Below are 14,386 nucleotides of genomic sequence, written 5' to 3' on the forward strand. Positions count from 1 at the left end.
TCCCCCAAAGCCAAACTTTGAGGTACACGCAGTAATTCCTATCTGCATCAAACAAGATCTGCTCTACTTCCGAAATGTAAGCAATCCCACCATCTCTCACCATCTCCACTGCTGTGGCCAGGGACTAAGCCACCGTTACCTCGTTCTCCTGGACCAGTACAACCATCTCCTCCTCCCTGCCCTTGCTCTTACCCTCTCAGACCAATCTCCACTCAGCAACTAGGGTGGTCTTAAAAATACAAACCAGGGGCGCCTGGGTTGCTCGGTTGAGCATCCAACTCTTGGTTTCAGCTCAGGTCATGATCTCATGGTTTGTAGGTTCGAGCCTCATGTTGGGCTCTGTGCAAAGCCTGCTTGGGATCCTCTCTGTCTGCTCCTCCCTTACTCGTGCACACTCTTTCTCTCTCTCAAAATAAATAAACTTTAAAAAAACAAACCAGACCTTCCCACTTACAGTATAACCCCCCCTGCCCCCGCCCAACAGCAACTTCCTATCATACAATTCCTTCCTGCTACTTACAAAGGCTCCGCGGGACCTAGCTCCTGCCTCTAATCAGACCCCATCATCAGGAACCGTTCTCCCCTTTCATTTGCTCTATCTCACCATGCTGACCTCTCCCACCTCGAGAACTTTCCACCTGCTGCCCCCTCAGCATGGGATGCTTTCCCCCAGGTCTTTACGCCTTCCCAGCTACTGGCTTGCAGTGGCCACCCTCCACTCTGCCGTTCTCTTCTCACATCGCCAGCATCCAGTATAATTGACTTCAAAGAACTTAGGAGTCTCTGCAGTGCTTATTTGTCAGCCCTCACTGGAGTGTAAGCTTCACGAAACCAGGGAGCTTGAGTGTCCAGGGACAGTGAGTGGCACATAGTAGGTGCTCAATAAATATTTGTCAGAAGAATGAGTGAACAAATGAACAAATAAATGAACTGCTCAGGGACCGGGAAGAAAAACTGTTTTGTTTATGCATACAACTAGCAGGGATTGCAGACTGGAACAGAAGGCAGTGTGGGCCTCGGGGAGGGAGGAAAGGCAGGGGAAGGTGGAGTTGCACCTCTAATTCTGTGCTGTGGAGCCACACAGGGTGGAATCAGGGGATGCTAGGTCAGCCTCTAGGTGCTACCCTCATCCTGGGCTTCCCTCCAGGCCTGGCGTACCTTCACCTTCACTTTGAAAGGCTCAATCAAAAAGACCATCGTGGGGTTGCCTTCCAGGTGGGGCAGCTGCCCATCATCCGGGACCTCCAGGTCGAACCTCTGCAGCAACCAGGCCATGAAGAGGAAGACCTCCTGGCGGGCCAGGCTCTCACCTAGGCAGGAGCGGGGTCCTGCTCCAAAGGGCAAGTAACTTAATGATGGCGAGATGAGCTGACTCCTCGTGGGGTCCAAGAAGCGCTCTGTGGAATGGGGAGGTGTCAGCCAGGGTCAGCGCAGTAATGGCTCTGGCCTGACTGAGGGGGAGACGCGGCCTTGCCCAGGGAGCCCCAGTCTGAGGAGGTGGATAGCCTGGCATGGGGGAACCCCATCCTGAGGAGAGACACGACCCAGCTCTCAGGTAGCCCTGAGAAATGCACAAAAGAAATGCAATATTCAGGAAGGGTGGAAAGGAGGCAGTATTAACAAATGAAAATGCCACCATCCAAGGGGAGAGGGGCTGACCTGTTGGGAGCCATACACCTAGAGAGCTTCCTAGAGGACATTTACAGCTGGTAGAAGGAGAAAATGAGAAACCTAGCTGTGAAGAGTTTGGGTAAGTCCAGGGTAGAATGGGGGCTGTCAACAGGTTCATGTAGCTGGAGCCAGGAGTTTTCTAGTAGCAAGCTGGGCAGAGGGAATGGCATGCTGGAATGATGGAGCTCGGAGGCTAGGTTGGCTGTGTGGCCCGGGAGCAAGACAGAAGGGGGACTCACCGGGCATGAACTGGTCGGGCCGGTACCACTCCTTCTCATTGTGATGCAGTGCCCACAAATTGATGATAACATTTGTGCCCTTGTCAACGGCAAACTCGCCGATGCTGTCCCAAAGAGGGAGAGGAAAGAGGAGTCTAAAATATTGTCCTTCCCAAACTGCTCAGCCCCCAGCTTCCACAGTCCCCCAGCCTGGGGGAAAAAGCCCTATACGTCCTTGTGCCCACTCCCTCATCTTTTCCCCAGCTTCTTCCAGATTCGGTATGAATCTAGCCTTTCTTTAGCCCTCTTCCTGACTAGCTCTTACGTGTTAATACTTGTATATGTGGACATTTATGTCTGTCAGGGCATGTGGGTGTGCATTTTGAGCTGGTGCATGTGTGTGCATCTGTTGTGGCTACTGGATTGAGTAGGAGTAGAGAGCACCTGGTCTTTAATCCCAGACCACATGTCTCCAGGGCAGCAGGCAGCTTCTGAGGGAGGTTGGTTAGATCTGTGGATTAGTCACGGGTGTTAGCAGGTGGCCAATCAACCCTATATTGATCAGTAGGGTCATGGGTAGGATGATTGATGGCCAATGGTTGAGTATAGGTTGACTAGCAAGCTGAGGGGTGGGGTGGTGGAGGAGGGACCAAGTGGGCTGGCAAGCAGTATTGTGTTATTAGGAGGAAAGGCATACCTGGAATCCATGATAGCCTTGTGGGGGATGAGCGTAGGGGCCACAGGCCGGATGCGAAGCACCTCTCGGATGGTGGCCTCTAGCAAGATGAGTTGATTCCGGTCACTCATAGTTGGTGTGCGGCTGAAACCTATATTCTGGTCAATCTCCTCCCGGAGCTTCTTATACAACTGAGGGCCAGAGCAGGGTAGATGTGACCGACATGCCTAAGCCCAGGGGAAGCATGGGCTTAGAAGAATCCTATTGTCACATCCAGAAGAGCTGGCTCAGACTCTTCCCAGTGATGGCTTTGCAGCCTGGGCTTTGCTTCCAGAAGATGAGGAGCTCCACCCTAGGACCAAAGCCAACAACTGCTTGTGTAAGGAGTGGGGCAGCCCAGTCTTCTTGCATGGAAGGGCAGAGGGTATTACTTCTCCCTCCTTCTGGGGCCATAGGTGGATCTGGCTGGGGTGAAGAGTGGCTGGGAAGGCCAGAGTAGGGAGAAGCCCACCTGAGGATGGTGTAACAGGAAGGCCACAGTCCACCTCACCACGGATGTGGTGGTCTCCACACCAGCCCCAAAGATGTCCCCTATGGTGGTAAGGATGTGCTTATCCGAAAGCAGCTTCGAATCCTGGTCTGAGGCAGCACTGTTATTGTCTGAGTTCATCCTGGCTTGGATCAGTACATCCAGCATGTTGGTGATGGAGTCATTGCTGAAGTTCTCCTGGTTGGGTGGAGTTGGGAGACAGTGATAAGGAAGGAGCCCCATCTACAATACTACAATACCCTGCCACACTTCCGTACCACACTGGAGATACAAAGGCTCCTTCCACTTGGAAGTGAGGGAGGGGGGGTGAGGCCAGGCAGGACCCATGAGGTTGTGGGGTGGGAGGAAGCACTGGGCTCTCTTTAAATTTTGGGAGTGAGTGGGTCCCTTCTAAGATCCTCTGCAATTACTTACTTCCTCACCCCTATTCATTAGTTAAGTCATTTTTATTGAGGACCTACTATGTTCCCTACTCTCTGCTAGGTGCTAGAGATCCTACAGTGTCCAAAATGGACCTCAGCCCTGTTTTCATGACACTTCAACCTATCTCATGTCTCTTCTGCTTCATCTCCTACCTTATGTTTTTCAAGGATTTCACTCAGCAACTCATCTCGCTTTTTAACATAATTCTTCATTTTTTCCAAGGTTTTGTTGGGGAAAATCTGGAAAGTAGAAATAAATGTCAGATCCATCCCTCTTCTATTTTGCTTCTCCAGCTACCAGAATCCCTCCTTGAGGCAGATCTTAGCTTTCTGTCTCTGGAGAGTGGGGGAGAAGGGAGAGAGAAAGAATCTTAAGCAGACTCCATGCTGAGTGTGGATGCAGGGCTCGATTCCATGGCCCTGACATCATGACCTGAGCCAAAATTAAGAGTTGGACGCTCAACCAACTAAGCCACCCAGGCACTCCGTTTTTGTTTTTGTTTTTGTTTTTGTTTTTTTTCCAGAATGGGATTATTAATGACAACTAGAACAACTCCAAACAAGGGAAAAGGGAGCATCTCCATTTCTCCCTCCCCATTCAATCAAACATCAGGCACTGATTGAGGGTCTACTAAGTAGACTCCACTGTGTGCCCAGCCCTTCGGAGTAAGAAAGACTTGAGTCTGAAGGCTGGGGCAAATTCTTTAACTTTTGAAGACCTCTGTTCTAATCTCTATGGAAACTGACCTTCCAGAGGAAGTACATGATTAACGCAAGTGGGGTGCTTAACACCGAGCACATAGCAATTGGTAAATAAATGAGAGCCATTATCATGAGTATTACAATGCATAGTTAAAAGCTAAACCTATTTCTGTAGAGAAGTGGCAAGGTCTTAAAGGGAGTCACAAGAAGTAGAGGTCACTGTAGCTGAGGCGGTCAGGAGAAAATTGGGTCTGGAGCTAGGCAGTAAGAAATGCAGACTGCAATCAGGGATTGCTGGGATCTGAAAGTGTGGCCTGGCCTCATCCTCACCTTCAACACGGGGAATATGTCTACCAAATTGTCCTTTCCCAAAGTATTCAAGATGCCTTCACTGTAATTCTGTATGATCTTCAGAGCAGGATCTCCGTTCTTGAAGGAGGAGTTGAAGCAGATCAAGCAGATGATGTTGGTCACCGCCAGGAAGAGAGGCAAGTACAAATCTACGGACTGTCCATCCTTCATGGCCAGGTCATCACACAATAAACTGATTTCCCGACAAACTGAGAGGAGAGAGGGGCATGATGGTGGGGAATTAAGCAGCAGCCTTTATCCCTCCCAGGTCCATCTTACGCAGGGACATAGACCAGAAGGCCACTAGATGGCAGCAGCAGCCAAGAAAGCACTAGATTGAGCCGGTCCTTGCCCCCTTCCCAGCCCCTTTTCCCCCCTCCACCAGCCCCCAGCAGTCCCAGGGGCCAGCCGGCACTCACTGATCTTCTCTAGCCTTTGGTCGCCATCCTTGAACAGGGCAAAGGTGGCCAGTGCCAGCTTCCTGTGCGTCTGCCAGCTGGCACCATGGTCGGCAAAGGCAATGCCCTTTTGGTTGTCAGACAGGATATCCAGAGTCACCTTTGGAGAGCAGGAAAGGCTGTAGGAATCGGACAAGCCTGATGCTTTTTGAGGTCCCTCTGTGAAGAGGTGGCTTGGACTGCCCAGATCTCTGCCTTTCCCTGGGCCCTCTGGGGGGTGCTGAAGACAAAGCAGCAGCTCATCTACTTTTTCTGCCCTCCCATTGCAAGGGTGTGTGCCCACCATAAGGCCCCAGCTGGAGAATGCAGTCTGGACTTGGGCCAAGCCACCTCTTCCCAGAGGGACCTCAAAAAGCATCAGGCTTCAAAGCCCCTCCTCTTAAATCCTATGACCCTACAAGCCCCATCTGGCTAGCCTCCTCCTTCCTCTTTGCTCAGGAGAGTCGGGAGTGAGGCCGTTGGCCAGCAGACCTGGCTGACTGATCCAAGGAAAAATGAGTAAACCCTTGGCCTGATCAGAGATAAGTGGCTGTGAGGCAAGGGTGGAGGGGGCAGTGGGGGCTGCCTGGGCTGTTCAGGAGGGTACACAGCAGCAGGGTGTGAGGATGGGGCACTGGCAGTATTCCCAGATGGTCAGCTTCTCTCCTCCCCCAGGAGCATTTCAGAAGGTTCAGTAAGATAGATCATCAGCATCCTTGAAATGCTACCAGGTGTCAGCCTTATGTGAGCCAGAGCAGCTGGGGACAGCCCCAAAGACACAGCAATCCCAGCCCTGCAAAAACCAGGCTACTTCTCCCTCACACTTTCCATATAAGACAGTAATCATTTAAACCCCATTTTCCATGCGAAGAGTAGCATTCCTAAAGGGCTATTTATTGAGCACTTATTGCTCTGGGCACTGGGCTAAGTGCTTTGCATAAACGATCTCAGTTGATTAGGGAAATTGAGAGTCAGAGAGAACATCATCCAGTTCCAGGCGAGATGCCAGGAGTGGGGCTTCCGCCCCAACCCACCTCTTAGAAGTCCAGAAAAGGAGATATTCCTTTGATTCTCCCTGCCTGGTTTAGAGGCTGGGTGGAGTCTGAGGGGTTGATTCTCACCCACAGTCCTGCTAGTCTGTTTTGGGAAGAATTACAGAAGTCCGGAGGGTCATTCCAGGCTTGGTCTTGGCCAAAGAACTGCAGAACCCCAGGGACTGGTGAGAGAGGAGGGTTGGTGGGAACTGCTTACCACATGGGGCCGCCCAGAGAATTCCTTGCCCTTCTTGACAAGCACCTCCTTGGCCAGCTGGTGGTCGCCGACCATCACTGTAGTCTTGGTCCCCAGACGAAAGGAATAGATGGGGCCGTATTTTTTCTGCAGCTTGAAGAAGTTCATGTGCGGATGGCCACTTCTGGGGAGGAATAGCAGGCTGCCCACCAAGGGCAGGGATGGGAGGCTCTTGGGATACTTGGCACCAGGGCACTTTGCCTTGGGCCATAAGAAATAGGCTAGGGTGAACAGCAAGAAAACCAAGAGCTCCCACATGGTGGCCGGGTGCCTGCAAGCAAGACAGGCAGCTATGGAGTGGAAGAGCCGCAGCCAAATCTTGGGTGCGAGGAGGCCCTTTTAAGGCCTGCCCTGTTCTTCACCTTGGCTTTGTGTTATCTCTTGCCTTGTGGAAATTTATCCTGGAGCACAGCCAGGCCGGAGCCCTCTCCCAGAAAAGACAGAGGAAGGAGGAGTGGAGGCCTCCTCAAGGGCTGGCTCAACTCCAGGGCAAACCCCTAGGGGAGGAGCTAGGGAAGGGGGAAGACTATTGGGCCTTCCCCCCCCCCCCCCGCCCCCGCCCCGCCCCGGAGCTCCCCATTCATCAACGTCCACAGAGTGCACCAGAACCAAATGGTATCTGGGTCAGGAATCAAGGTGTGGGGCTTTCCATGTTGTAAGATCAAAATCAGTGGACAGATGTCAGGAGGCTGACAACCTGCAGGGACTGTCAAAGATATTTTATTCAGTCTTAGTTAACAGCCAAAGAATGTGATGCCTTCGAAGGTCAGGTTTGTAGAACGTCACACACGACAATGACGGCAAGAACCCAGATGTCCTAACTCCCGGTTTGCTGTTCTTTCCAGAGGCAGCCATACTCTCAGGTTGAGAGCATGGGCTTTAGAGTCAGATAGGTTTGGGTTCAAATTCTAGCTGGGCCGCCTTCTAGCTATATGACATGTTTTAGAAAGTTATTTTCATTATATCAAAATATACACAACATAAAAGTTACCATTTAAACCACGTGTGCAATTCAGTGTCATTAAGTATACTCACAGTGTTCTATGGCCATCATCACTCTCTACTCCCAAAACTTTGTCATCACTCAAAACAGAAACTACCTACTAAGGAATAACTCCCCATTGGATACTCTCTCTCCTATGCAACTCTCTCCTTGCAACTTCTAATCTACTGTGTCTCTATGAATAAGCCTATTTCACATGAGTGACACCTTGCAACATTGTTTCCTGTGCATCTGGCTTATTTTACCTAGCATAATGTTTCTGAGATTCATCCACATTGTATCAGAACCCAATTGCTTTTTAGGACTGAATAATATTCCTTTATATGGATATACCTCATCTTGTTTATCCATTCAGCAGGTGAGGGATATTTAAGTTGTGTTTACCTTTTGGTTATTGTAAATAGTGCTGCTATGAACGTGTGTGTGAGTCCCTGTTTTCAGCTCTTTGGGATATATATCTTGGAGTGGAATTACTAGGTCGTACGATAATTTTATGTTAAGTATATGTTAATGTATCAAGTTTCAATTTCCTCCCCTGTAAAACTGAAATAATAATGGAACCTACTTATCAGGGTAGTTGTGACTCAATGAGATTATGCACGTAAAAGTGCTGCCTGGCATGAAGTAAGTACGCATTCAATATTTGTTCTTTTCATCATTATACCAAAATGGGCTTCCTAGTTTTTCTGAGCTCTCATTAGTAGATCTTCCTGACAGACCAACTTCTCATCCTTTGCTGGAAACCTTCAGTGGCTCAACCAGTATTTATCAATGATTTGACATTTGCAGATGTCAAATCTGGGAATTTCCAGCCCCAGGGAGGTGAACATTCCTGGTGTCAGTCATCATAGAAGATGTGGGTCCTCAGACAGGCAACCAGGATCCACTGAGTGAGACTCACAACGGTGGGGGATGGAATTTCTGCCCATCTCTGGGGGTGGTCTGCCAGCATCTGCACTTTGAGGAGTACAGACTGGTGTGTGGGATGCTGGAATGAAGCAGGAAGGCAGCAGGTAGGGGGCCTCATAGTGAAGGTGAACCTGCAAGACCTTGAAGGCCAGACTGCCTGGTTGCTCATCACCCCAAATTTTCAAATGATGTCAGGAGGCTCACAACTTGCAGGGACTGTCAAAGATATTTTATTCAGACTTTCAGGGCCGTTTGTGGTTGGAGGTAGGAGCCAGGGTGGTCGGAGAAGGCTTCATGAAAGAAAGGGGATTTGATCTAGGCCTTGAAGGAGAATTGGGACTACTGGTAGAGGCATGGGGAGTGGGAGAGGAAGGATACTGCTGGAAGGGAGAGCAGCAGAGGCTTGAAGGGATAGAATGTGTGGTGGGATGGTGATGATCCTACCTACAGACACGTAGGCGAGATGCTGGTCGGGCACATCAAATCAGCCCTGAAACAAAAGGCTAGGGAGGACGAGGAATGACTGAAAGTTCTGCAGCAGGGGAGTGACAGGAGACACTGGCATTTTTGGAGAATGAATCTGGTATCTGCACCAGGGTAGGCTGGACCGAGGAGCTCTTGTGTGAAGCTTGACAGCCAGGCAAGAAGAGGCCTGAGTCCTGTGATCCAGGCCGGGGCCAAGTAGGATCATCTGGTCGGTAAAGAAATATGAATGGGTACTTTCTATTCCTAAAGTGAATGCCAAGGTGATTCTCTGATGTTTCACCCCAATCACAAACAAGAAATGGCAATTTTTTTTAAAAGCACTGCTTCGATGGCACCCGGGCACTAAACATGGAACCTGCTTGGGATTCTCTCTCTCTCTCTCTCTCTCTCTCTCTCTCTCTCTCTCTCTCCCCCCCTCCCTCTGCCCCTTTCCCCTGATCCCTATAAAATAATAAATAAATAAATAAAGTATTGCTTCCTATCCTCATTACCATGTTATTAGAGTTACAAGTGATCATTGCAAAAAAATCTGGATAATGCAGGTAGCTAAAAATAAATTTTGAAAAACAACTTTTAAAGTTTATTTATTTTGAGAAAGAGAGAACACAACCAGGGTAGAGGCAGAGAGCGGGGAGAGAGAGAGTCCCAAGCAGGCTCCATGCTGTTGGTGCAGAGCCCAATGCAGAGCTCGAACGCACCAACCATGAGATCATGATCTGAGCTGATCAAGAGTCGGACACTTAACCTACTGAGACATGCAGGTGCACATGAAATGTGTTTTTAATCTAAATGAGACCATACTGCATTTTTTAGCATAGATATTTTTCTATTATTAAGGACTTTTCTATGACATTATTTTTTTTTCAACGTTTTTAAATTTATTTTTGGGACAGAGAGACAGAGCATGAACGGGGGAGGGGCAGAGAGAGAGGGAGACACAGAATCGGAAACAGGCTCCAGGCTCCGAGCCATCAGCCCAGAGCCTGACGCGGGGCTCGAACTCACGGACCGTGAGATCGTGACCTGGCTGAAGTCGGACGCTTAACCGACTGCGCCACCCAGGCGCCCCTCTATGACATTATTTTTAAAAGTTTATTTATTTTGAGGGAGGGAGGGGAGAGGAGGTGGGGAGAGAGAGAGAGGAGAGAGAGAATCCTAAGCAGACTCCACACTGTCAGCACAGAGACCAACATGGACCTTGAACACACGAACTGTGAGATCATGACCTGAGCCAAAGTTGGATGCTTAACTGACTGAGCCATCCAGGTGCCCCCACTACAACATTATTTTTCATGACTGCATATCATTCCATTTTGTATATATCATACATATAGCATAGCTTATTTAACTGATCCCGTATTATAGTATTGGACATTTAGGTTGTTTCTGTTTTGTCTTTGTTTTTCATGTAAACAGCACTAAGTAATAGCCTTGTAGTGAAACCTTTGTGCATAACAATTCATATCTTCTTAGAGTAGAATACTAAGAGTGGAATTATTGTTTAAGGGCCATGCATGCATATTTTCAAGACTTGTAACAAATACTAACTTATTTATCAGATGCATCTTATAAATAGATTTCTTTGTGTCCAACCATTCCTAGATTAGTAATAACTTATTCAGAGCATCTTCTTTTAATACAGAATTGAATTCTCTTTGTATTACTTAGGATTTTATTCTTTTGCATCTCCACTCATGTGAAAAATTGGGCTGTGGTTTTCTTACTTATCACTGTCAAGTTTTGGTATTATGATTTTACTAGTTTTATAAAGTTATTGGAGAAACTTTTAATCTTTTTCTATATCCTTAAGCGGATTAAATGGCATGGGAATGATCTATCTATTCTTTGAACTTCTAAAGGAAGGTAATATGAGAGTGTCAGGTCTTAGTGCCTTTTTTGGAGAGATAACTCTTTAAAAAAACTTTTTTTAACGTTTATTTATTATTGAGAGATAGAAAGAGACAGAGCATGAACATGGGAGGGGCAGAGAGAGGAGGAGACACAGAATTCGAATGAGGCTCCAGGCTCTGAGCTGTTAGCACAGAGCCTGATGCGGGGTTCGAACTCATAAACCTCAAGATCATGTCCCGAGCTGAAGTTGGACGCTCAACCAACTGAGCTACCCAGGCGCCCCTGGAGAGATAACTCTTTAACATAATTTTCCAATTTCTTCCATAGTTGTTGGTCTCCTCAACTCTTCTGAGTCTTCTTTTTTTTTTTTTTTTTTAATTTTTTTAATGTTTATTTATTATTGAGAGAGAGAGAGACAGACAGACAGACAGATAGAGCACGAGCAGGGAAAGGGCAGAGAGAGGAGGAGACACAGAATCTGAAACAGGCTCCAGGCTCCGGGCTGTCAGCACAGAGCCCGACGCGGGGCTCAAACTCACAAACCGCGAGATCGTGACTTGAGCAGAAGTCGGGATGCTTAACCGACTGAGGCACCCAGGCGCCGCATCTTCCAAGTCTTCTTGCGTCAATTTTGGCAATTGATATTTCTTAAATTTTGCACTTTCTACTTTTCCTTAATTTGCCAGAAGTTTTATTAATCTTTTCAAAGAATCTCCCTTTAGATTTATTCATCAAGTCTTTGATGGTTGTCATTTTAATTCGGTTTCAGTGTTGATAAATGATCAGTGCAAAACGTCCTTTGTAACTTTATTCCAGAATTCAGACTGAAGGTTTGTGTGGCTTCCACTTCCTTACAATCCCTGTTTTCTTTGTTCCTCTTCTAAAACATAAGCCCCGGAACGCCTGGGTGGCTCACTCAGGTCATGATCTTGCGGTTTGTGAGCTCAAGTCCCATGTCGAGCTCTGTGCTGACAGCTCAGAGCCTGGAGCCTGCTTTGGATTCTGTGTCTCCCCCTCCCTCTGCCCCTCCCATGCTCATGCTCTCTCTGTCTCTTAATAATAAATAAACATTAAAAAATTAAAATAAAATAAAACATAAGCCCCATTATCTACTACAACTGAGCTGATGACCTGGGAACTCCATTATTAGGTATTTAACCAACAGCATTTGTACATATGCGCACTAAAGGTACACTCAAAAGTATTCATAGCAGCACTAGGAAAAACCCAAGTATTTATTGGTTATTGAATAGATTGTCATGCATCACACGGTGGAATACTATGCAGAGATAAGAATGAACAAACTGCAGCTACGTGAGCCAACATGGATGAAATGCACAAGCATAATACTGAGTGAAGAAACCAGACTCATAAGAATGCAGTGTATTATCTTATTTATACAGATTTCAGAAACAGATAAAACTAATCTAGGGTTCTAGAAGTCAGGTAATGATTACCCTGGCAGGTGGTTAGTGACTCAAAGAGGACTCAGGGCGGGGCTTCTGGGGAGCAGGTCATGTTCTCCTTTCTTGATCTGATGGTTGGTAACACGGGTATATTCACTTTGAGCTGGACACCAATTATTTTCAATCAAAAGTTTACTTTTAAAAATTGGGTGGCTATGGAGTTTGGGACCTTGGGACCTTACTGAGATTGCACGCAAATTTTGCATGTATGTATAAATATATATTTTTCTGGAGAAAGGATCCGTAGCTTTCACCAGCTTCTCATAATAGTGGGTTCATCACTGGCTCAAGGTTCCCTCTATCGTCATGCTCACCCCCATCTTGCTTGATGATTCTTCTACTCGACCCTCCTCCAATCACATTCTTCCTCTTCTCCAAAACCTTTTCCCTGAGCTCTCTGGTATTGCCCCTTTATAAAATAAGCATACTTTTTTGTCTCCCTTATCTAGCTGTAGAATATTTTCTCTGCCTCCTGCCTTTCTTAAGCTGGACCCTTCTCTGAGGACAGCCCTCCCCCTGCTATTCTTTCGAATGAAGACACTAATGTTCAGGTAAGGCAATGGAACTGATGTTCTCTTCACTCCCCACAGCCTCCAGACCACCATTTCTCCACCTTTAGGTACACATTCTTACTCCTTTGCAGGTTCAGACCTTGGTTATCGCCATTACTTACAGACCTCATGTTGCTATTTTTTCATTTAAAATTTATTTTAAGGTATGAGCACCAGGCTTACATCCTTTCTCTCCAATCCTGTCATCATCCTGCATGACTTTAAAGTCCGTGGGGGATCACCAGCCAACATCTCAACTTCATAGTCCCTTTATCTCCTCAAATCCAAAGACTTACTTCCACTTCAGTTACTCCTCCAGACTTCAAGCCCCATTCTCAACCCCACCCATTTCATGCTTAGCAGATGAGCTTAACTTTACTTAAGAAATCTGAGACCATAGGGACACCTGGCTGGCTCTGTTGGCAAAGCACCTGACACTTGATCTTGGGGTTGTAAATTTGAACCCAATGTGGGGTATAGAGATTACTTTTAAAACATCTTAAAAAAAATAAGTCTGAGGCCATTAAGCTCAATCTCCCTTAATTTCTACTTTATTGTTAGACGGTTAGAGGTAACGAATCGCTACTCCTGTGTCTAATCAACCCTTCCAACAATTTGAACAATTTGTTCAATCCAACAAATTGAACATTTGCCATGTATTGCATGTACTATTTAACTTAATCCTTATAACAGCTCTATAAGTTGCTATTACCGTCATCATCCCTATTTTACAGACGAGGAAACAGACACAAGGGCTTGCCTAAAGCCATCCAAGTAGTCAATGGCAAAGTTGGGATTTAAGCAGTCTAAAGTTGTCACACAGTTGAAATGTCACACAGTTCAATGCACAAAATGAATCATTTCAGCAGTGTTTATAATTGCCAGTAATACACCTCCCCCCCCCCCCCCCCCATCAAGAGGAGATGAGAATACAGTGCAGTCAGGGAAAGGAGGAAACACTTTATGTGCTTATTATGGAAAGACTTCAAAAATATATTGTTAGGTAAAAGGAGCAGAAATAAGAATAGCTTCCATTTGTGTAAAAAAAGGAAGAAGACTATATGACTGTTTTGCTTTATATGCATAAAGTATCTCTGGAAGTATACACTAGAATGTAAAATCAATAATATAAGTTTCCACCTTAGGACTAGGAAGGAAAAGCAGCATAAACCTAAAGCAAACAGAAGAAAATAAATAACAAAAATTACAGCAGAAATAAGTGAAATTTAAAACAGGAAAAGAATAGAGGAAAATAACAAAACCCAAAGCTAGTTCTTTAAAAGATCAATAAATTGATGAACCTCAAGCCAGGAACCTGGCTTTTTTTTTTTTTTTAAGAGAGAAGATACAAATAGCTAATATAAGAAATGAAAGAGGGGCCATCACTACTGATCCCATGGACATTAAAAGAAGAGTAAGGAATACCATAGACAACTCTATGTCCACAAATTTGATAGCCTAGATGAAATGGACCAATTCCTTGAAAACATAATCTGCCAAAACTCACACAAGATACTCTGAATCAGTCTATATCTTTTAAAGTACTTGAATTAATAATTAAAAATGCTTTAAAACAGTCCAGACAGTTTCATTGTTGAATTCTATCAAACATATAAGGAAAAAAATTTTACCAATTCTCAACAATCTCTTAAAAAATAGAAAAGCAGAGGGAACACTTCTTAACTGATTTTATGTGGCCAGCATTTCCCTATTACCAAAACCAGATAAATACAATACAATAAAGTAAGGTCACAGACCAATATCTTTCATGAACATACATGCAAAAATCCTCCACAAAATATT

General features: G+C 46.1%; 1 protein-coding gene across 1 annotated transcript; it reads right to left on the reverse strand.

Annotated features, from left to right (window-relative positions):
* Positions 1-939: 939 nt before the first annotated feature.
* LOC131493299 (steroid 17-alpha-hydroxylase/17,20 lyase) lies at positions 940-6,650 on the reverse strand. Its single transcript, XM_058697634.1, has 8 exons — positions 6,279-6,650; positions 5,010-5,148; positions 4,570-4,799; positions 3,691-3,777; positions 3,077-3,292; positions 2,587-2,756; positions 1,911-2,014; positions 940-1,397 (listed from the first exon to the last, which is right to left on the reverse strand). The coding sequence occupies exons 1-8, from the start codon at positions 6,573-6,575 to the stop codon at positions 1,114-1,116; spliced, it is 1,527 nt and encodes a 508-aa protein (XP_058553617.1). The 5' UTR covers positions 6,576-6,650; the 3' UTR covers positions 940-1,113.
* Between the last annotated feature and the right edge of the window lie 7,736 nt (positions 6,651-14,386).

Source organism: Neofelis nebulosa, chromosome 13 (genome assembly GCF_028018385.1).
Source record: "Neofelis nebulosa isolate mNeoNeb1 chromosome 13, mNeoNeb1.pri, whole genome shotgun sequence".
Lineage (NCBI taxonomy): Eukaryota > Metazoa > Chordata > Mammalia > Carnivora > Felidae > Neofelis > Neofelis nebulosa.